Source organism: Micromesistius poutassou (assembly GCF_964030765.1).
Source record: "Micromesistius poutassou genome assembly, chromosome: 1".
NCBI classification, from domain to species: domain Eukaryota; kingdom Metazoa; phylum Chordata; class Actinopteri; order Gadiformes; family Gadidae; genus Micromesistius; species Micromesistius poutassou.
The window spans coordinates 1,232,434-1,255,099 of NC_140271.1; the positions used below are offsets into that span (position 1 = coordinate 1,232,434).

The 22,666-nt window shown below is 44.5% G+C and overlaps 2 protein-coding genes across 2 annotated transcripts; one reads left to right on the forward strand and one right to left on the reverse strand.

Annotated features, from left to right (window-relative positions):
- Positions 1-1,678: 1,678 nt before the first annotated feature.
- Positions 1,679-11,190, forward strand: tufm (Tu translation elongation factor, mitochondrial). The gene is made up of 11 exons (XM_084488930.1): positions 1,679-1,798; positions 3,258-3,430; positions 3,895-3,941; positions 4,044-4,182; positions 4,408-4,574; positions 6,183-6,452; positions 7,482-7,614; positions 8,619-8,723; positions 9,121-9,272; positions 9,784-9,903; positions 10,771-11,190. The coding sequence occupies exons 2-11, from the start codon at positions 3,394-3,396 to the stop codon at positions 10,939-10,941; spliced, it is 1,341 nt and encodes a 446-aa protein (XP_084345056.1). The 5' UTR covers positions 1,679-1,798; positions 3,258-3,393; the 3' UTR covers positions 10,942-11,190.
- Positions 11,191-13,267: 2,077 nt separating this feature from the next.
- Positions 13,268-22,003, reverse strand: prpsap2 (phosphoribosyl pyrophosphate synthetase-associated protein 2). The gene is made up of 10 exons (XM_084488845.1): positions 21,846-22,003; positions 21,160-21,212; positions 20,745-20,811; positions 18,414-18,586; positions 17,501-17,616; positions 17,013-17,068; positions 16,336-16,484; positions 15,693-15,763; positions 15,441-15,587; positions 13,268-15,066 (listed from the first exon to the last, which is right to left on the reverse strand). The coding sequence occupies exons 1-10, from the start codon at positions 21,926-21,928 to the stop codon at positions 14,908-14,910; spliced, it is 1,074 nt and encodes a 357-aa protein (XP_084344971.1). The 5' UTR covers positions 21,929-22,003; the 3' UTR covers positions 13,268-14,907.
- Between the last annotated feature and the right edge of the window lie 663 nt (positions 22,004-22,666).

The window sequence follows — 22,666 nt, forward strand, 5'->3', positions numbered from 1 at the left end:
CATTTACAGGAATGTTTAAGATGGGGGGACAGAGAGATTAGGAGATAGGGAGACAGAGGAAATAGTGAGACAGATGAGATAGAGAAAGAAAGTGAGGAGATAGTGAGACAGAAGATAGGGAGACAGGAGATAGACAGAGGAGATAGGGAGACAGAGATAGAGTGGAGATCAGAGTAGAGTAGGCCTACATTGCACATTTTCAAATTCAAAGTTAATAAGAAGGCCTATAACTTATTTCTGGACAGGGGAAAAGACCAAGAGTCGCTAATCGCTAGCAGTCTCGTCCTTTTGGGGGGATGGGGGTTCATGGAGGACATTCCTGAAGACAGCTCAAAACAACAACAATCTCTGTAGTAAGTATGAACGCTCATGCACGGTTGCGCGGACAGTGAACTATTAGGAAGACGCTGAACAGACTTTAGACCCCTTTATGCAGGCTATGATTCGGACTGAAGATCATTGCCTAAGCTGGTCAATAGTGACATCTAGCGGAACTTGGGGAAAATTACCTCGATGAATGGGATGAATAAAAATGCACGTGGTGGAAGGAGGTTGTTAAGTTGCTTAAAGTACAATTGACCAACCCAATATCTTGTATCCTACATTTTATAAAAGTATAGGCCTACACATTAGCATTACATTAGAGTGATTCAGAGTAATGGCAGTTTATCTTCTGGGATATTCGCCATCTGAATAATTTCAATTCGGATGAACATTGAGAATTGCATTGAATTGTGTCTGTGATGCGATGTGACGCAACTCGCAATTGCCATCACTGGAGCCAAGACGCTATAGGCCTGTAGATAAATACTGTTATCCTCTTTTTATGCGTTAAGTTGTTTGTCACTGCATTCCGTGCGGTTGCATGGCTGATGCTTCGATCGAACCATGCATCCCTTTGTAGACCGTCTACCGGTTATTTTGGGGGTCAAAGTTGTTACTTTGGAACATGTTGTTCAATAAAAGCAAATCTAGTTTTGACAATGAATGCATTATGTTTATATCGCTACATTTTGGGATACGACTAGTCTGAACGAACGGTATGGGAAATCTCCCTTCCCTTCTTCAATGTCAACGCCCCCTTAATGGCTGTGTCGCATTGGGATGACGCCATGTCCAAAGAGTATTAATATAATTGAGAGAAAGAGCTTCATATCCCGTTCAAATAATTTTTTCAATTCATTTCAAAAAATAATTTTAAAAAATCCATTTTTTTCTTAAATACACCGTGAACGTACTATCGTTGACATACATTTACAAATCAAATTTATACAAATTATTTTACACAAATTATTACACATATGAAAGAATTGTATTAAAAAGTAAATCCGGCCAAAATACATTATTAATAATTATCTAAGCATTGTTGAGGGTGAGATAATTGCTCTTTGGTCTCCTCATTGGTTGAAGCTAGCCTGGCAAGCCAGACCCACATCAAGATGTTGGGTCTGGGAACGCTTGATTGGCACGGCTCAATCCAAGGGACAAACGCAATAGGATAGTGCTACAATCAATCATGTAGCAGGGGCCGCACAGACGTCACACAGAACCGTCACAACTCAGTCGTCGTTATGTTAAGCCCGCCCACCGACTCTATACACGGGCAGCAAGCAGCCAATTGTGTACAGAGTCATTTGAACTCCGCCCGTTGATCACACCTCTTGTGCTGAAGAAAAAGACAGCAGCCTCCCCAGACCAACGTGAATTCTTTGATTGAGCTTGGTCTGGCAATAGCCAGGCTAGCCTTCAGGTTATTGAGGAGCCTTTGAGGGGTGAATGGTCTTCCTCCTCTCTCCAGGTGTATACAGTAGAATCTAGCTCCAGGCATCCTGATAGTGAGTGGTCTTACTCTCTCCAGGTGTGTACAGATGGGTCTAGCTAACCGTATAGTGGACTGATGGGCTTTGCATTATGTGTCCAGGTGGTCCAAATTTCCTGTTGTGATTTCGGCTGAATGAAGGCATGTCCGTCTTTAATGCAGAGACGATGGCGTTGTAGTGGGCCCTTGAGTTTCTTTGTCCGCCAAAAGTGGTGAGATGGCCGAATACCGCTGGGGCTCTGCCGGTGGGGCGAAACAGGCCGTCGGCAGCATGTCCAGATATTCTTGCAGACTTGCTGGAACTTTTACACTATGTGCAAAGGCTGCATGTCAGGTGGGATCCTTGTGGGTCCCTGTGTGGTTAATTCATTTTTAGGACACTTCTTGAGAGCAAAATATTTGTTTTAATTGATTGACATGATTCTTACAGGGAAACGTTCACAATATGGGCAGTAACAACAAAGGAAACAAAGGTGAGGGGGAGTGACCATCGTGGAGAGTTGAGGATTGGCCATGGCGGAAGAGACCAAGTGAATTTGGATAACACTATGGGGGTAGTGGACGAGTCTGCAAGGCTATAAGACAGTTAAAGGAACTATGTGATCTACACAAGAAAGAAGTCAGTAGATTGGCATGGCCTCAGTATGCCACAGCTTTGGCAATGCAAATGCAAACCATCCTAACACCTTTAAATTAGAGAGAGGAAAGGAGACATCTCTTGGTCCAAGAAGAATGTATACTAATTAATTTTCAATTGGCTAGTAATAATATAAACAAGGATTATAATTTTATATTATAGTGACGTAGTAGTATTTAGACGACACAACCCCAACAATTTAATGGGTTCCAATGATTCAAATGTAACAATATATTTTGTATAAATCTTTGAGAAGGTGGTCGTTCTGCAACGGAACACATGTTTTCAATGGCAGCATTAGCCATACAAACAAGTGCAGTGAAAAATAAAACTTTACGGACAAGAAGGTTAACGGATGAAGGGCAGAAGAGTAATGGGCTGTATCTGAGAATTGTGAATTTTGTGTGGGCATTGTGAATTGTGTGACTTCACAACACAATTCACGAGACAATTATTTTAATAAAACTGTACAAATACAATCAATTAATTGAGAATATTCACAAACTGCCCTATTCCATCTTTATCACTGTAACATTTTGCTTCTGAGCTTAAACGTTTATGAAACGTAGGATACAGGATATCGGGCTCTGGTAGCACCATTACTGGATGTTTGGTTTGCTTACGCACATGGTAGGTAAGCATTTGGCGGGTGGTTAAGCATCAACAATGCGCACGCTGTTGGGTCCTGCTGTCGACGGTTCAGAGGTGCAGGCTTTGGTTTTAGAATCCCTACACATCACAAGATTGTTTGCCAGGATGTGATTTTGTTTCATGTTTTTTTTTTCTATTTGTAATCAATAGTATGACCTCTGGGTGGCAGCGATGCGCTTGAGAGGCTTCTTTACTACGATTTAATGTGAAGGAAGAAGATGAAGCGGTTGTGGCGGATGTTGCTATCTTGAACCCCGCAGCTCTTTGGTCTGTCTCGTAGTCCAAGATGGCGGCGCTTGTGGGGATGCGTGCGTGTTTCTCCGGTAAACACTAAAATCTCTAAAGTGATATTGTGTTTGTATATTATTTATTGCCAAGTACAATTATTGTGAACTCACTTATGTCATGCAATTCGCGTGCAAGCTATTTTGATGGCATTTGTACAACAAAACGAATAACTGAGAGGATGAAGTCTACTGTGATGGGACAGCAAGGTCACGTAACTAGCTAGTGTGTGCGGCAAACATGTAATACCTGCTATTACTGCAGTGTTGGATGCCGGCTAAGACTAAGATATCTTTAGATACTTGTCATTCAGACCTTAATCTGGGTTGTCTTAGTTAAGTACCGGGTTATTATTGAATGTTGCATGTTCGCCTTTGAAGGATGTTGCTGTCACAGTCAACAATGAATGGGCATTGGGCAATCCCCGAGTTAATGGCAATGGAAAACACACATTTCCCATATCACTCCTCACCTCATCACTCTTTCTTTCTCTTCTTATTAGCCCTTCAGCTTTCTTCACCATGTCTCCTGAACAGCTCCTACAAGTTGGTACGTTTCTGCCTGAATCATGTTCTCTGTCGGGCATGGTCATGTTTGACTACTTGGTATCATAGACATATATCCATTTCGTATTTTCGGTTTTGGTTGTAGTGTGCCGTCCCGCTGAGCAGACGGAACATGGCAGCGGAGGCTAAAAAGACGTTCAGCCGAGACAAGCCTCACGTAAACATCGGAACTATTGGTCATGTCGATCACGGCAAGACGACCCTGACTGCGGCCATTACCAAAGGTCAGCTGGCATGTTCTCTATTGTACATCCGTTGATCTCCCATCATGTGTTGAACTATTTCTGCAAAACGTTTTGGTGAACAACCCCACTTTAGCATAGCACTCAACTCAACCTCCCTATTCTTTATGTTCCCCTCTTCTGTTGCTTCTTATTAGAAATCCATTGAGGGAAAGGATTAATCGCTGCGCTAGTTTATTTATTATTACTTTGTTTTGTTTCCCTCAGTGTTGGCAGAGGCAGGAGGCGCTCGCTTCAAAAAGTATGAAGACATTGACAACGCGCCCGAGGAGAAGGCCAGGGGCATCACCATCAACGCCTCGCATGTGGAATACAGCACGGCCAACCGCCATTACGCCCACACAGACTGTCCCGGCCACGCCGACTATGTCAAGGTGTGTGTGTGTGTGTGTGTGTGTGTGTGTGTGTGTGTGTGTGTGTGTGTGTGTGTGTGTGTGTGTGTGTGTGTGTGTTTACATGGTTCTGGTGTAATCTTCTTGAGGAATTAATAAAACTCAGGGATAGATGTAATATCTCAAGCTCATTGTGATACGGCTAAAGCCAGACGTTACCGTCTAGCTGTGCATCTGTATATATGCAAGAAAAATGCATGCATATGCTTTCATTGACTGCCGACAGTGTGTGTGTGTGTGTTGCACAGCAGCTACTAACTGCTACTGTCACTCATGCTAACAGCCTTGCATGAATGACAGTCGCGTGTGCGACATCTTTCTAAATTTACAGCGAGTTGCTCGGATGGAAGCGTCTGATAAATACTAAATCACTACAATGTTAAAGGTCCCATGACATGCCATCATATATTATTTTTAACGGTATTTAGCCGTTAAAAGCCGTTTTGGAAATCTGCCCCTTAAATCTGCCCCACAGGTGAGCGTGTCCACCTAGATGTATGACGGATAGATGAGCTGTGTTTGCTACAGTCCACTGGGTAGGCTGATAGACTGATCTATCCAGCACACATCTAGGTGGACACGCCCACTTCAAAAATATTCAAAATATTTCAAAATATTCAAAAAATACCACACCTGGTGGCATGTCATGGGACCTTTAATAGTAGGGGTGACCCTGAATCCTCAACTATTCAAATCCTGGATAGAATGACATTTAGTCAACGTTTTTTTTTCAATGGTCAAATGGTCGAATTGTGTGGGTGGGACATCCCAATAAGAGGATTGGTTTGCAAAATGAGTGATTTGCCGTGATAGGTTTTGCTTTCAATAGATGACCTTATTGTTGGATTGATAACCCATTTGTGTAATGGCAGGGGCACTATCAATCATTTTATTTTTATAGTATAGCAGACCCTATAGTGGACCGTTGGTCAAGGACAAGCAAGGATACACAATGTAAAAAAAATCTCTCCTGTATCTCTGTACTCGCATATTCGCTTTTCTGCTCAATTAAATGGCGCCACATTTGCTCTATGTGCTGAAACGGCCAACATGTATGTAACATTTTGAATCAGTCAAACCCTTCTGCAGGTCTTTATTAGTGCAGGTTTTGTCAGGATCGGAGGGATACCGTGTGTAATCAGAGAACCGCTCCGTCTCCATAAAGACATTCCACTGTTTGATTTCGGTATATTATACTGGCCTATATTATATGCCATCCTATATTTTCTGTCAAATTGATTGCAGATACTGACATTATCTCATAACTGCACACATTGACGACATATTGTGAATAGTAATTCGTTTGTAGCGGGTCAAATATGAGGTATGATTCGATGATCCGACGACGATGGGTGAGGTATGACGAATCAGTTTTGTCTGCACAAAACCTTAGTCGAGGGCACCCCTGGTAAATACAAATAGTTGCAGTGGCCAGTAGAGTTCAGAAACAAACCAAAAACCAAATCCTAATTACTCTCCGTCTCCTGTCTGGGACGTCATCACCGTGACCTACAATATGTGTCGCTAAAGCATGTGCCGACGGAATGACAGTCCTCTCTTGACGATCTAAACGATAACCCCCCCCTACAGAACATGATCACGGGGACGGCGCAGATGGACGGCTGCATCCTGGTGGTGGCGGCCACCGACGGCCAGATGCCGCAGACGCGCGAGCACCTGCTGCTGGCGCGGCAGATCGGCGTGGAGCACATGGTGGTGTTCATCAACAAGGCGGACGCCGTGGACGACCAGGAGATGCTGGAGCTGGTGGAGCTGGAGATCCGCGAGCTGCTCACCGAGTTCGGCTACGACGGCGAGCAGACGCCCGTGGTCATCGGCTCGGCCCTCTGCGCCCTGGAGGTCTGGAGGCGACTAAGTCACACTTAGTTATTTGTAGTTGTAGGTATTTGTTTAGGGGTGTGACGATGCGCGTATTCGTACCATAACGTTTTTATTGATGATCACACACTCTGTGAGTGTCTCGTCTTGTCCTGAGGTTTTGTGTTGAGGACCACAATGGAAATAAGTCCTGGACTTTATTGTGTTTTTATCCTCAATTGTATTTGATGTCTTTTCATTTGTGTAAGGCATTTGTTTGATACAATTTAAAATTAAATACGATTGTAATTTAATAAATCAAATCACAATCAAATTGTTTAATAAAAATAAAGTAATAAAAACTGCTGTACCGAAAAACATACCGAACCGTGACTTAAAAACCGAGGTACGCACCGAATCGTGACTTTAGTGTATCGTTACACCCCTAGTATTTATATTGTCTTAAAGTGGCAATCCTGAAGATCTACGTTTGGTTTTCTTTGGCGGCAGCTATGGTGGTCCCATGTTACACACTCTGTTATGGTGGCTCCGCCGTACACTCTTGGGTGGAACAATCACTGCTGGGTCATGGAAAACGCGTTCCTAATGGCGCCACTTTTGATCTGAATGCATTGCTGGAATGTTACGAAACCAAGGTCGTAACAATCATAATACTGCAAGTGCAAGGACTTTCATCAGTGGACCATCGGCTCACTCACCGTCATGTCCTTTGAGATTGCTACTTTGAATGTTCTTATTCATGTGTATTATGTCTCATTCTATATTTATGTTTTTCTCTATTTGCGTGAATGGCACTATATTCGCACACCATTTAAACATTTGTATTATATTATAATGTTTATTTGCTAATACTTTATTATTATTATATATATAATTATTATTTATCTTTTTTATTATAACATTTTTTTTTATCATCTCTTATATTCCATAACATAATTACAATTCCTTTTCCTCTATCTCTCCATGTCTTTTTTTTTCTCTCTTTCTGTTTGCATAGTTATAAGGGTTTGCCAAATGTCACTCGAATGAAAAACATGAACGTGTTTACAGAACAAGCAGCCGGAAATTGGAGTGGACGCAGTGATGAAGCTGCTGGACATCGTGGACAGCTACATCCCTCTGCCCAAGAGACAGCTGGACAAACCCTTCCTTCTGCCCATCGAGGGCGTGTACTCTATCCCAGGTACCCCCCCCCCCCCACCCCGCCCACACACACACACACACACACACACACACACACACACACACACACACACACACACACACACACACACACTCCCAGTGGATCTAAGCCCTACTTCATACCGCTCAGATTCTGTTTTCACTTCCGTCAATAACGTGTGCTATATATGATCAGTAATTGTTATTTAAAGTCTATGATCAGTATAGACAGCGTGATTACTCTAACAGACTTACTCTACTTTAAATGGGTAAGTTAGTCTTCGTTCATTCCTTGCCAATGGAGTTTGAGACTGTTGGAGTAGTTCATGTCTTGAACTTGAACTTTGGAATGCACATTAGAACCCGTCTCATCAGAAATGTGAGTGTGTGGGCATGGCAGAACCTCATGGAGTGCGTTTGTTTTGAATGAAAAAACGCAATTGGAGGGAATACGCTCCAATTGAATGTTGAGCAAGGAAAACACGCGTTAAAAAACCGACTGGGTCCAGGAGTCTCACCGTGCGTCGTGGCATGTCTTGTACGACAGCCATCTCACTGTGCCGGTGTGAGTGGAATTGATTTTAATATTGCAGTCTATCTGAAGCGCACAACACTTGAGCTGTGCTTACGAGACGCTCTTGATGTGAACGACAAACGGAAGCTTTGATACTTATTTAGTACCGTCTGTTTGTGAGCATTATAATGAGCCATGTTGTATGTGAAGTGCGCCACACACGGTGGCGTTACACAATACGTTTCAGAGAGAGCTTAGCCCTCACTCACACCGTGGAAGTCAAAATAAACCGCGGTGTTATACTATAAGTGTCTTTAAAGCCTGACCCTCTCAGTCAACTGCTGCCCAGACAGACGACGGTATAGATTTATATGTTAACAATCATAAAATATAAATGACCACGTTTAAAACAAAACGGCTTTGGGTTCACTGGCTCTTTGATGTTTTGAGATTGTAAACACAGTGGAGGAGAGGCCACTGATTGGTCTAACACCGAGCCGGCTGTTCCCCAGGCAGGGGCACGGTGGTGACGGGCACCCTGGAGCGAGGGGTCATCAAGAAGGGCGAGGACTGCGAGTTTGTGGGCCACAACCGCCACTTCAAGACGGTGGTGACAGGTGAGTGGGTGGGGCCGAAAGCAATGCGGTAATAACACAGCGGTGGAAATGACACACTCAGTCATTTCTGTTATCCTTCGGAATTGCGGGCAGGAAAGTGAGGTAGGCTTGGGTGTGTCGACCCCTAACCAAAAGGTGTCGGGTTCGATACCCCTCCGCGTCCACAAGCCTGGCCCCTTAATAACTTGCGTGTCGATAAACTGAATCACTTTGGGTTAAATGTGTCTGGTGAACCAAATAAATAGTGAGTACTGAGTAGTAAGGTCAGACATTGCTCATGAGACGAACGTCATCTTGACGTCAAGTGCCCACCAGATAGATGTAAGGTCCCCGGCACACCCCCCCCCCCCCCGGCGGTGTCCGGGGCTCTAACGCCGGGCCGCTGTGCTCCTGCCAGGGGTGGAGATGTTCCACCAGTCCCTGGACCGGGCGGAGGCCGGCGACAACCTGGGCGCCCTGGTGCGCGGCCTCAAGCGGGAGGACGTGAGGCGGGGCATGGTGATGAGCAAACCAGGCTCCATCAAGCCTCACCAGAAGGTCAAGGCCCAGGTAACCGCAGCCTTTACGTATTTCCAACTGTACATGTCTGTCTGTCACCAGAAGGTCAAGGCCCAGGTAACCGCCGCCTTTATGTATTTCCAACTATACATGTCTGTCTGTCTGTCTGTCTGTCTGTCTGTCTGTCCCCACAGCAGAGGGAAACGCCCTTGCTGTGTGCGTTTCCCTATGCTGTTATTTTTTTTTTTATTATTTTAGAAAAATAAAATTAAAAAAATTCAAATATATATCACACCCAGCTTCCCCGTTTATGTGTTTTAGTTTGAAGGCCAGTCTTTTCCTCTCAAATATGGCGGCGCCGTTTCCCACTTACGGGTCCAACCAGTCAATGCGGTGCCTAATTGAATATGTCTATGGCCAGCAGCCCCATAATGAAACAAAATATATCTATATATTTTTTAAAGGTGGTGTCAGGTTTAATGTGATTGCCTCTTGTCCCCACTAGATTTCTAATGTGCTCTATGAGGGTGAGTAATGTGATGCCTTTGCTCCTCAACCCCAGATCTACATTCTGACTAAGGAGGAGGGGGGCCGACACAAGCCGTTCGTTAGCAACTTCATGCCCGTCATGTTCTCCCTGACCTGGGACATGGCCTGCAAGGTCACCCTGCCCAACGAGAAGGTAAAAACACTTAAGCCTTTAAAGCTCCTCTAGGTGATATTGATACTTTATAAAGAGTTACTTTATGAGTTATGAAGAGACTAAAGGTGCATCCTCCGCTCTCTGCCAATTCCCTCACCAACACCTGGCTGATGAATATGGCATTTCTAGCAATTAGTTTCTCATATCATTCCCACAGCACCTTTTTAATAGATAAAATAAAACAGTATGGTGATTGATGTTTATAAATATCTAGTGTATCAATGGTTGACTATTTAAAAGTCTATCATTAATTATACTCGCAATATTGCACAGGCTTGCAAATAGGGGTGTAAATATTAATTGATTTGTATCGATTATACAGCCGACGATTTGATGCATCGATTCGTCCACAAGAGTATTGATTTATTAAAAAATATATTTTTGTTTATAGTGAATAGGCTAATTGCCGTACTAGACCTGCACAGTGAGCACTAAAGTGTGTATAGAACTGTTTCTCTATTGTTTCTCTATTCTCAATAAAAGGTAAATGATTCATTTTTTTGTTGATTTATTACATAGATATAATAATAGATATAATGTAAAAAATAGTATAGTAGAGTATCGAATCAAATCTTATCGTGGGGAATTCTGAAGTATCAAAAATAATCAAATCGTTGGCTTAAGAAATTGATATCGTATCGAATCGACATGAAGGCTCCGATTTACAGCCCTCCTTGCTAAACACAAACCATGTGTTTTGCAACACAAAAACAGCGTCTTCAACAACGAAAGGGACTCTCCGAAGTGGATGCGTGAGCACGAGTCCCGTGTGTGCAGGGTCTCCTACTCTAAAGTGAATGACCTTCTGTTCTCACCACCGAGCTCTTTTCCTCACGCTCTCTCCAGGAGATGGTGATGCCCGGGGAGGACACGTCGCTGACTCTGACGCTACGCCAGCCGATGGTGTTGGAGAAGGGCCAACGCTTCACGCTGCGCGACGGGAACCGCACCATCGGCACAGGCCTGGTCACGGACATCCTGACGGCGACGGAGGACGACATGAGCAACTGGGGCTGAGGGAGAGAGAGAGAGAGAGAGGGAGAGAGAGAACACTGGGCTGGGTCGGAGGAGGAGGAGGGGCGTGTGTAGAGGGGACGGTGCTTGTACCGCCCGTGTCTGTCCTACCAATGAGTAAGTAAATACAAATGATTCATGTTTATGTTCGGTGAAATGGTGTTTCTGGAATTCCATCCAACCAAATTAGACGTTTCTGTGAAGCAAGGCTTGTCATGTTACGTATTGAATAATAAAAACACATAAAAACGGGCTCTTGTTACTTTGTGGTGTTGGCTGTGGAGGGAGCCTTGCTTTCATGTCTCTTGTAACATGCCACAAAGAGATTCTGGATGAAGACCCTGACACTTCGAGCGGGGCAATCACAAGACAGGGGTAGCGCTTGACTTGTTATTCGACGGCGTTTGGTTTTGACAACGAGTGGAAGGACTAAAAGGGGAGCTTTGATGGACTGGCTGCAACCACGAGTCCGAATGCAAACGGAAGTGAGGGAGCTCGACCAGTGAGGGCAAACCGTCGGATCAAACGGTTATAAAGGCATTTTGTGTGAGCAACTGTGTAATAAATGTACCCACAGCACATTTAACAACTGCATCTAGATGATGATGTTGTTGATGTTCAACCACCCACAGGAGGGCAGCAAAGATTGACTTCAGATGTTGGTCTAATCTCAAATGTGTACAACTACATTAATTTGGTATTTGCATCATACTTGTTCCATAATAAATCTAACATTATCTCAGTCATTTTAGTGTGTAACTTTATTTATTTTTTAAGTTGAACAGGCCTTATGTAAAAGTGTCAGATGAAAACCCAGGTAGCAAAATATTCAAAAGATCCTTCAGAATAATTTAATTAAAGGGGACATCATGCCACCAGGTGTGCGTGTGATTAGCCATTACAAGACGTTTTTTGGCTGCGTTCAGATCGCCTGCATTTGAGCGTAAGCGTGCACGAGACTTGAGAAGATCCGCCAGATTCAGAACTAGTCAGAAACACGTCAAGTCCGACACAGGTGCACTTCTCGTAGTTTGAACAAAGAAGATGGCCCACCCAGTAAATAAGTAATCACAATGGAGGTCAACTTTTCAGCAACCAAGGGATTTTGTTCACCAACTGTAGTTTCATTGAAAACAGTCTAAAGCCCCTTTCCCTCATAAAAAATTAACGAGTGAAAGTTCACAAAGTCCTATTTTTAATAAGCATAGTTTGGGAGAGGGCACGCCTCTTTGATAGGAGTTATATCATTTCTCATGTGGGAAATTCCATGTGGTAATTCCAACCAACTAGGGCAACGTTTTGAGTTATTGTCTTATGACATTTATTTGAGACCATATGCACAGAAAAGCAGACAAAGGGAGTTACCCTGGAGCTCCCGTGAGTTTTTAAAGCCACGTGACATGTCGCATAGGGAAGTTATCACCAGCATTTCTGATGTTTTTATCCCAGAATGCATTATGTTATGCGAGGCAACGCAAGAATGCTTGATCTGAAACGCACCTAATGTGCCACTTCTGACATAATGGCCCTCATTTATATATATAGCGCTTTTAACCAAAGCGCGTTACAGTGTTGACTGACATTCACCCATTCATGCACACATACAAACACCGACGGCGGAGTCAACCACGCAGGGCGACATCACAAGTGGGCGTGTCCACCTAGATGTCTACCAGCCTACCCAGTGGACTGTAGCAGACGTTGCTCATCTACCCGTCATACAACTAGATGGACACGCCCACCTGTGAGGTCAGAAGCGGCATTTTCAAAACGGCTTGTAATGGCTAGTCACACACACCTGGTGGCATGTCATGGGACCTGTAATGGGCTTGAACCCAGATAGATAGATATATATATATAGATATATGGCAGCAACTATGATGTACTTGCCGTTGGGAGTCTTTGCTTTTCTATCTTAATGTTTCCTTTCTGTCCCAATGTTTGCTCAAACATTGGGACAGAAAGGCCTTAACTCATGACTTAAAAAGTAAATACAGATCTAGATCTAGATATATATAGATATATATATATATATATATGGCAGCAACTATGATGTACTTGCCGTTGGGAGTCTTTGCTTTTCTATCTTAATGTTTCCTTTCTGTCCCAATGTTTGCTCAAACATTGGGACAGAAAGGCCTTAACTCATGACTTAAAAAGTAAATACAGCAGACTAAATTTGAATAGAGGAAAGCGGTCCCCGCAATCTTGACTTAATGACCGGAAAGGGCTGCTCTTTTTAAGTGGGGTTGAGAATGAAGAGCATTTAGACCCTGGTTTACATAAATCATGTTTATTAAGTGGTGAAAATAAATACAAAACATATTTAGGAAAACACCCTTGACGGGACAACAAAGACCTGCTTTAGTCAAGCTCTGATGGCTTGATAAAATCAAGTAATATACCAGATTTATTTATTTTTAAATATATGCCTCTGTCAATTAAATTGTTTGCCAAACGTGTTTACGAATGTTCGATGTTGTCTTTTTTTAAAGGGCTTTAAGTATTTGCTAATTTCACCTGGGAAGCTTGGAATGAGAAGTATTTTGTGTGTTCAATTAATATACACATTTCAGGTAGAGTTGAAGGTTGTTTTTACCATCAGACAATTCTTATTGGCAATATATTGGCAAATTAATACATTATAAAAAGGAAAATAAGTTAATTCAAAGATTTTTTTAAATCAATAAATAACTTGACAATGATATAATTTTGACTGATGGAGTTAAGTGCATGTATATGGCAACTACGAAAGCTAGCTGTCTAGAGAATCAGCTAGCACTACAGTTGTGGTACTTCAATACAAGCAGCACCTTTTAGAAATGATGGCAAGGGAGTATAAAGAAAAAAGCAAGAGGTTAGGATACTCCCAAATCTTTACGCACGCACACAGTCAGCCATTTTGGATCAGTTATCAGCCAAGATAATGAATTGGATGACAAAGACACGGATGATGGAAGTAGGGTGTAGTAGTGGGAAAGGCCCATGTTTGAATGAGAGTGTATGTTGAAGGCACTGCCACTCTTATCATGTAACATTTAAAATCAAAACTCCTACGTAGCAGGCCCAGCACAGTTCTATGCAACTAGAAAAAACAATGAGCTAAACAATTCAAGTGTACGGAGCAGCACATTCAATAATACTAGCCAAGCGGTGGACGAATAAGCGCTTCAACTTCAGTAGCAGGTTTGCGCTAGTCTCCAGAGAACACGCCGACCTACGGTGAGGTACGCTAGTTCACATACGACACATAAATACCTAGGTTAGCCTTTGGAGCCTGCCCCATGTGTGGAGAGATCGTCTAGTAGGGAGTCATAAAAACAATGGTTTTGTAAGTCACCATAAAAATAAGAATATCTAAATAATTCCAACATGAATAACCTCATACCTGTTTGAGATATACAAAAGTGGACTGTGGGAATTATGTTTTAACAGGATGCTGATAATTGTTAATAAGCACAGAAACTTGACACATAGCTTCACTATAAAAAAAAAAGAAGGAACTAACACAGCTGACAGCAGAGAATCGGAGTGTGGATCCCTGGCATTTTAACCTGAATTATCCTCCCAACCACAACAAGATGGCCAGCAAAGGGGGGGTGGGGGAGCGGTACCATAAGGGCAGTTATTGGCTGTTGGGTGAGGAAGGAAGGCGCAGGTTTGAGATAGACTGCCTTAGTGCTTTTAAAGTTAAGCAAAACTTGAGGGGGAAAAAAGAGCATTGGGCTCATCTTTTTGAGCTACTTCACGGGGAACCTTGTATTTCTATGAGTACGCACTCTCTACTTAGAGATGAAACACGACAGAAAGACGATGGAAATTCAAAAGCGCAGCCATTTCCTCTCACCTCATCTTCTGCAAACGACAACACGTGATTGACACATACGCTTCAGTGTACAGCTACCATTTGTTTTTCAACCCCTTGAGCATGGCATGATGAGAGAAATGCGTGCATGCATGCATGCATCGTCAGTCGTCCATGGCGATGTTGCGGAACAGGTAGGACATGGACTCTCCGTTGTGGATGCGGCGGATGGCCTCGGCCAGGATCATGCTGATGTCCACCGTCTTGATCTTGGGACACTGGAGCTTCTGCAGCTCGTGGGGGATGGTGTTGGTCACCACCACCTGAGGGAAGGGGGGAAAAATATTTGATTTTACTGCAGTACTTTAAGAGGTCGCCGGGTTCAATCCCAACGCTCCTCCTAGCCAAGTGTCGTGGTGTCCCATAACTGCACCCGATGAGCTGGCTTGTTGCCTTGACTGGTCGACACCTCAGTGTGTGCATGTATGCAGTGTGTACGAAGCACTACATAAATGCAGTCCATTTCACCCAATTTTTGTGTTCTATATTTGTTACTTCTCCTTTGTTCCTTTTTTTTTTTTTTTTTTTAACTGCACTGTAAATGTTTTCCATGCCAAAAAAAGATCTTTGATTTAAACCAGAGAAGACGGTTGAATTGATAAAATACGGCATTTTCCACAAACGCGACGGCACGGACCTCGTCGATGGCCGACTCCTCGATGAACCTCGGGGCGTCGCTGGACAGGATGCCGTGCGTTGCCATGACGAAGATCTTGTAGGCACCCCGCTCCTTCAGCGTCTCCGCTGCCGCCACGAAGCTCCCCACGTCGTCGATGATGTCATCCTTCACAGGACGCAGATTCAGCATGTGAGGCGCCCCCCCCCCCCCACATACAACATACAGGGCATACTTGCGGTGTGTGTGTGTGTGTGTGTGCGTGCGTCTCACCACTATGATGGCGATTCGACCGCCCACATCGCCCACCACGGTGATGGGGGGCTTCTCTTTAGGGATCAACACTGAGACAGGACACACACACACACGCACGCACGCACGCACGCACGCACGCACGCGCACACACACACACACACACACACACACACACACACACACACACACACACACACACACACACACACACACACACACACACACACACACACACACACACACACACACACACACACACACACACTCTTGTAAGGGGTCCCCATACTAGGGGGCATGCGGTAGATGGTTTTAAGCAGAAAAGGGCAAGCGTTCTATCCCAAATGTGTAGGCATTCTTGAAAAAGACGGCCTAACCCCTAACTGCACCTTAATGATATGCATTTTAACTCACTGCAAGTCACTTTGGATACAAATGGTCCTCTAAATAACTAAACACACATAATACGAATGAGCATTTCGGCCAGGATGTTCTAGTGCAGTGTCTTGACCACCAGTCTTGACAGCGTTTGATCCTAAATGTCCACAGCCTACAAGTAGGATAGTAGGATACAGCATGCGCCTCAATGCGCTTTGCATGAAAATGTTCTACCTAAATGACGTCATGCATAAAACACACAACGGGATGCGTTCTGATTGTTTACATGGTATCTCCATGCTGGGGTGGATGGCGCCGGTGGTCTTGATGGTGGGGGGCGAGTGTCGTCCGTCCACCATGTCAGACTCTGCGTCCTGGGCCTCGCCGTGGATCACCGCGATGCCCAGACGGAGCCGCTCGGCGAACGACTGGGCCCTGAGAGAGAGAGAGAGAGAGAGAGAGAGAGAGAGAGAGAGAGAGAGAGAGAGAGAGAGAGAGAGAGAGAGAGAGAGAGAGAGAGAGAGAGAGAGAGAGAGAGAGAGAGAGAGAGAGAGAGAGAGAGAGAGAGAGAGAGAGAGAGAGAGAGAGAGAGAAATCATCATTTAAGCTTCAGGGATCTGCATATAAACCTCACTTTTAGTGGATGCGAAAGTGCTAGACGGGTACTTTATAAATCCCAGATGGAAAACACAAAGGCTGTAACAGCAGCATAATACAAATATCAATTTGTCATAAGACATATAAACATCTTTATCTATCTATATTAGAGAGAGTACATAACATCACAAAAAACGAAAGGCCATGTCATAAAACAAACAATTAGCATGTTTCTCATAACTTTGACTCAGTGTCCCCAGTGACAGCTGGGGTCCCTCCACACAAAACAAAAGCTGAATAAGGTCCTCTTAATGTAGTCTATGCTCATTTAAATGACTAAAGCGAGTCCACAGGAAGAGGCGATACCTTTTGGCAGAGGCTGGGGATTTGGCCACAATCACAGCGTTCCTGTAATCAGGGATCTGCAGGTGGAAGTACACGGTAGGTCGAGGTATTCAGGGTCAAAGGTTATGTGGTTTGCTGGTCTTTCTTAACTATATATTTTGTTTTAAATAATACCTTGCTTCCACCTTAGGCCACTTAGCATTGCAAGTCATTTTGTTTTGAAAACCAACACAGAATTGGACTCAAAATAATCAATAATCGTCTACATAATTTGCTGGGATTTAACAGAATACATGGACTGAATGAGTCCTTGATAAAACATGACAAATTCATTCTACTGGTAAGACTAAGAAATCACTAGCCTATGGCATTAGGCCAAAATTGCAACATCCCATTTATAAATCTCCCTCTATACAACATGGTATGATGAGATTACTTGTATTATACCTTTCCCACTAAAAATAGCACGTCATTGCTTCTACGACAGTTGCACAACTCTGCGTTTGTACCTCCTCCTGGATATACTGCAGCAGGAACGGCGAGGCCCTCAGGTTGTCCACAGGGATGGTGAAGAAGCCCTGGATCTCCTTCTGGTGGAGGTCCATGGTGATCAGATGGGTCAGGCCTAACCCCACACACACACAAACCTTTTTTTACCATCAACTGCTATTCCTCTATTAAAACAATACGCATTTCCAATCCCATCTTAGTCATCACCAACGTCATCATTCTCATCCTCATAACACCTTCCTAAATGAGCCTTCCCCCCCCCCCCCCCCCCCCATTCAAAATATTCTCTACTTTAAAGCCGTCTCATGTCAAGAAAAAGCCTATCAGGCGGCTGCAGAAGGAGAGCCACACCCCAAGGTTTGGCGATGCTGTCCCAACCTAGAAGACGGACCTTTCCATTTGTCTTTGGGGTGGTTACTGGAGCACCACACCCCCTGACCCCATCTTTAACAAAGGCTTTCAGGTGTTTTGGGATTTATTCAGGGCCTGCAGGGCTGGTCGGCACCCCTGTAAACAGCCCCCTTCAAATCGACTCACAATAAACAGAGGACAAGCAAGTCGCTGGAACGCTTAATCAGCAGCTGACCCGGTAACCATATTACCCAATTAGATCATGCATGCAATAGCATGCGTCTAACCAAAGTGCAAGCCATGACCGCCTGGAAGCCCTGGCGGACATCATTAACCTGTAGTTCATCCAACGGCCTATGGGTGGCTTGCGATGGATGGTGGGACGCAAAAAGACCCCACACAATTCTAAGTCAGATTCTGCTGGAAACGACACGGCTGCTACATCCATATTTTGCACAAATACAACCTAGGGAGGGAGCAATCTAATGTGAACCCATATAGAAGTGGTGTTGGGGGCTTTGGGTTCTGCTGGAAGCGGAGGCGATCCGCTTGCGTCCTCACCAGCCTTGCACATCATGGAGGCGATGAGCTTGGTGACGATGGAGCCCCGCTTCCTCATCTTGCACTGCTTGCTGTAGGGGAAGTACGGGAGCACGCCCGTGATGCTGCGTGCACACGAGGTCCTGCACGCGTACACCGTGATCAGCATCTCCATGATGGTGGTGTTCACGTCTCTGAGAAGGGGAAGGACACACAACACACACCGTTTGTACGTTTCAGGGCATTGTCGTGGCGTGACGCGGGGTCGGAAAAAGCGCAAATTTATAGTCGCCAATTTAATGAGCCAAAAAATGACGTCATCACACGGTTCATTGGCTATTTGTCACACTTCGGTTATGTCGAAGCTTTGTGAGAAGAATGCTCAAACTGCTCGTCCAACTCATGGATGTGATTGGGTGATTTCAAAAGGACGTCACGCTAGAGCTGGGTTATTAATAGATTTAGAACTATGTTTAAAAATTAAAAATCGATTTTAATCAGGAAATAATGGTAACGCCACCACTTCCCCGAGCTCCCGTAGTTCATAGTAACTACGGGAGCTCCTCCTCCTCATGCGCTGATAAAAGTGTCTGAAGAGCGATTTATTTAATCCCCACATCAGAGGGTAGGGCTTCCCGGACACATACAGTATATCGCTACGGTGTGTGGCGTTTTTATTATAACGCTTACACAATATAAATGCAATGCTATTATAAAGAGCCATTGAAACCAAAACCAATTTTGGGGGGGTTTTAAACATTGTCATTTGTCTTATCAGATCCCAAACATAGTTATACATGCCATTTTATCACTGTTACTGAAATAAGTCCCCAATGTAGAGAAAAAACACTATGTGAACGTTCCCCTCTGCTGCAAACACAGATGACATTATTTTCTACTCCGGCGACAGGGGCAGCAGCAGCAGCAGCGCGGCTTGTGTGGAGCTCTGTCTGGGCAGCGGGGGACTGCGGTGTCTTTTGGCGCATTTCCACCGGAGGGTGTGGGTCGGTTCAGTCTGCAAAAGTGCGGCACGGGTCACGTTTCCACTGCCAAAAGTGGGCGTGATCCGGACTGAGCCGTATTGAGCCATAACGCGTCTCGCAGTACTCCTCTGTTGGGGGTACTGATACACCTGAAAGGGTGCCAGCAAGTTTGAGCTACACACGCCGTCCGTTGATTGGTCGAGAGAATCGTCCCTTCCGTGCGACAAGGGGATAATAACCAATATTTCTGGACAACGGCAAAAGCTTTGTTTATTGAAGAAAATGTCACGCAAATGTCTTGCACGTCCTACATTGTTGCTCTTTGTTCATTGTGCACGTTCTTCTTTTTCCTTGGATTTATTAGCAGGCTACACTGTCAGGCTGCTATGAGGTCACGATGCTTACGTAGCTGCCGTGGCTGTCGCCGTCCGGCTTAAACCCCGCCCTACCATAAGGGTACTGGCGGCGGTGGAAACGCGCGCCGTAACTGAGCTGGGCTATACCGCACCCTCACTACTGGGATGAGGCGTTCTGGGGCCGAAGCGTACCCGCCGGTGGAAATGCGCCATTTAAGTACTCATATCAGTACTCTGTAACGGCAAGTACCCAAATGAAAGTACTTGTACTTGGTCTGAGATAAAGTGGAATCAGTGCATCCCTAGTCTTTTGTTTGGGGTGGGGGGGCATTGTAACATGTCTCAAGCCAGAGGTAGTAGACGGGCTTGTATTCCTTTCAAAAAATATATATATAAATAATAATAATAATAATAATAATAATAATAATAATAATAATAAGGGATGCATGATAACTTTTTTTTTTAACCGATGCCGATAACTTTCAGCTCCTAAAGGCCGATACTGATACCAATAACCGATAACACACACATATATACATATATGTGATCATGACATTGTTGCTCAGACATCAGTAGAATCAACGGGGGGTTTAGGGGGGCTGGCTTGCAAGGGGCGGGATATGACATAGGGTCCATGACGGCCCCTGTCACTCAGGTGTGTTTTGGTTTGACCACTGTTTAGCCTGCAATTAACAATTAATTTTGTAACTTTTTTTGGTGTTAGTTAGGTTTACACTTTACTCATCCCGATGGGGAAATTCATCTTGTTTGTTTGCTTTTGTTAAACATTGTGATTGTTCAAATAAAATCAAAACTTATTTTAATATTTTTCTTAAAAAGAAAAAAAATGATCTGGGTGTTAATAATGCCCTCCTGACTGTTTGAGACAGAGAGCAGGAGAAAGAGATGAACAGAACGAGAGAGAGACAGTGTGGGCCGAGAGAACGAGAAGAGGTTCAATGCATATTATTCATCAAGGTAGTAATAGGAGAATGAGAGAATTTGATCCATACTTGGACACTGTCTGGATGACAAAGACATCTTTGCCTCGAACCGACTCTTGGATCTGCACCCGCGTTTCTATGGAAACAAACAAGGAAACACACACGCTAAACTTGCGGGAACTGGCATCACAGCACTTCCTTTCCCACTGAGATGGATTTGGAAAAGAGATGACGACAGATACAGGTGACAGGCCCCCGGCCCCCCAGAAGGTCTGCCCCGAGTAACAAGTTCTCTCTGCAGGATCCCTCATCATTCCAGTGCTAAATTAATCAAGTTAGTTGGTCACCAACAGCCTGCACCCCCCCCCCCCAGGTATACTTGCGTTGCATGCATCTCTGGTCCACCCTAGCCACAGTTTCAACAACTCCTACGGGCCCATACTTGAGTATCAGAGCAGAGTCTCTGAGAGTCTCAATGGCTTACCTCGGTTATCTTCCTGGTACACCAGCACTTTGCCTATCTCCACCCCTAGCCTCCTAGGTAGAGGGTGTGGGGGGAGAGGAGGAACAGGATGAGGGAGTTGGAGCAGAAACGTGCAAGCAAGAAAAATAAGGAGTTAAAACGGGGGTTTTAATCGTGGAGAACATGAAGGGAAAGCCACAGAGACAGAAACATGCAATACACACAGAGGGGGTTTGGTTCTCTCTGCCCCATGCTTCTCAAACACACTCACATACAAACTCACGCTTATCTACGAGTCCCCAAGGAGAAAGGACAAACAAGAGTACTTGTAGTGTCAACATTCACAGGCTAAGCCCAACAACTGAGCCCCATCTCCAAGAGGAATGGTCCAGCCAATTCTAGCTCATAACCTCTATAAAACATTTTCCTTGTTTTCCCCAAGCACAAACAGCATACTTTTCCACTCCTTGGGTGGGGAGGAGGCAATAGTCCTATCCCGGACAGATATCTCTGCATTTACAGAAACTAGCCACCGCTTATCGGTTGTATGTACACATGTTAGAATGACTATTTTAGTCAGTCTAAATTCATTAAGGAGCATTATTCATCATTACGTATCATTTAACCAAACAGGCTAAAATGTCATCAAAGCTTATAACGTCAAGCTTTGTTTACATTTGTGTGACTCCAAGTGTGCGGGCACTCACTCTGCGATCCTCTTGCCCAGCTCGCGGCTCGACGGGTGGGAGTTGGCCGTGAAGATGACCAAGCCCCCCTTGGTGTGGTTCATGTCTTTGGGGTCACGGGCACTGCTCTCCCCACACTCAGGTAGTGGATCCCTGGGCACCCACGCTGCGCTGAGCCCTTCCTGCGGGCGGAGGTCAAGTCAAATCAACCGATTTGTATAGCCCATAATCCGAGTTATAAAGGGCCATAATGGTAGCATTTAACATGCACAACTATTTGGGTGGTGGTTGAGGTATGCCTTCAGTTAAAACGTGAACAACCAGTGATCGGGTAGATGAAATGCAGTCGGTGGATGTAAATGGAGAGAAATACCCCCCGTGTTTAAAAGGAACCATTTCGCTCGGCAGCCAACCCTTTTATCATCATTGCAATAACAATCCAATGAACCAAAGTTCAAACAGGCTCAAATGGTGAAACACTACAGCACAGTATAGGTTTTTTTTTTTTAAACACTAGCCACTGATAGTGGAGAGGGTGAAAGTGAGGTGTCTCTGCGAGTGCTTCGGTGCTCCAGCTCTGCATGCGTGTGCGTTAGTTTAGGAGCGCAACTGGGAGTCGTGTGCACGGCGAGGGGCACACGACAAACGATACGCATTGAACGATCGCACAGCGTAACATTGTGTGGTCGGTCTAGAAATAACACATTTCCACTGGTTCGTGGTCAGTAAATAACGCGTATAGCGTTGGTTCGTGGTTTAATAACTAACACGGTGGCTAGCACAAGGCTAGCCGCACTGCTAGCGGGATTAACGGCCAGCCCCGTTACGATGTGTAAGGACTC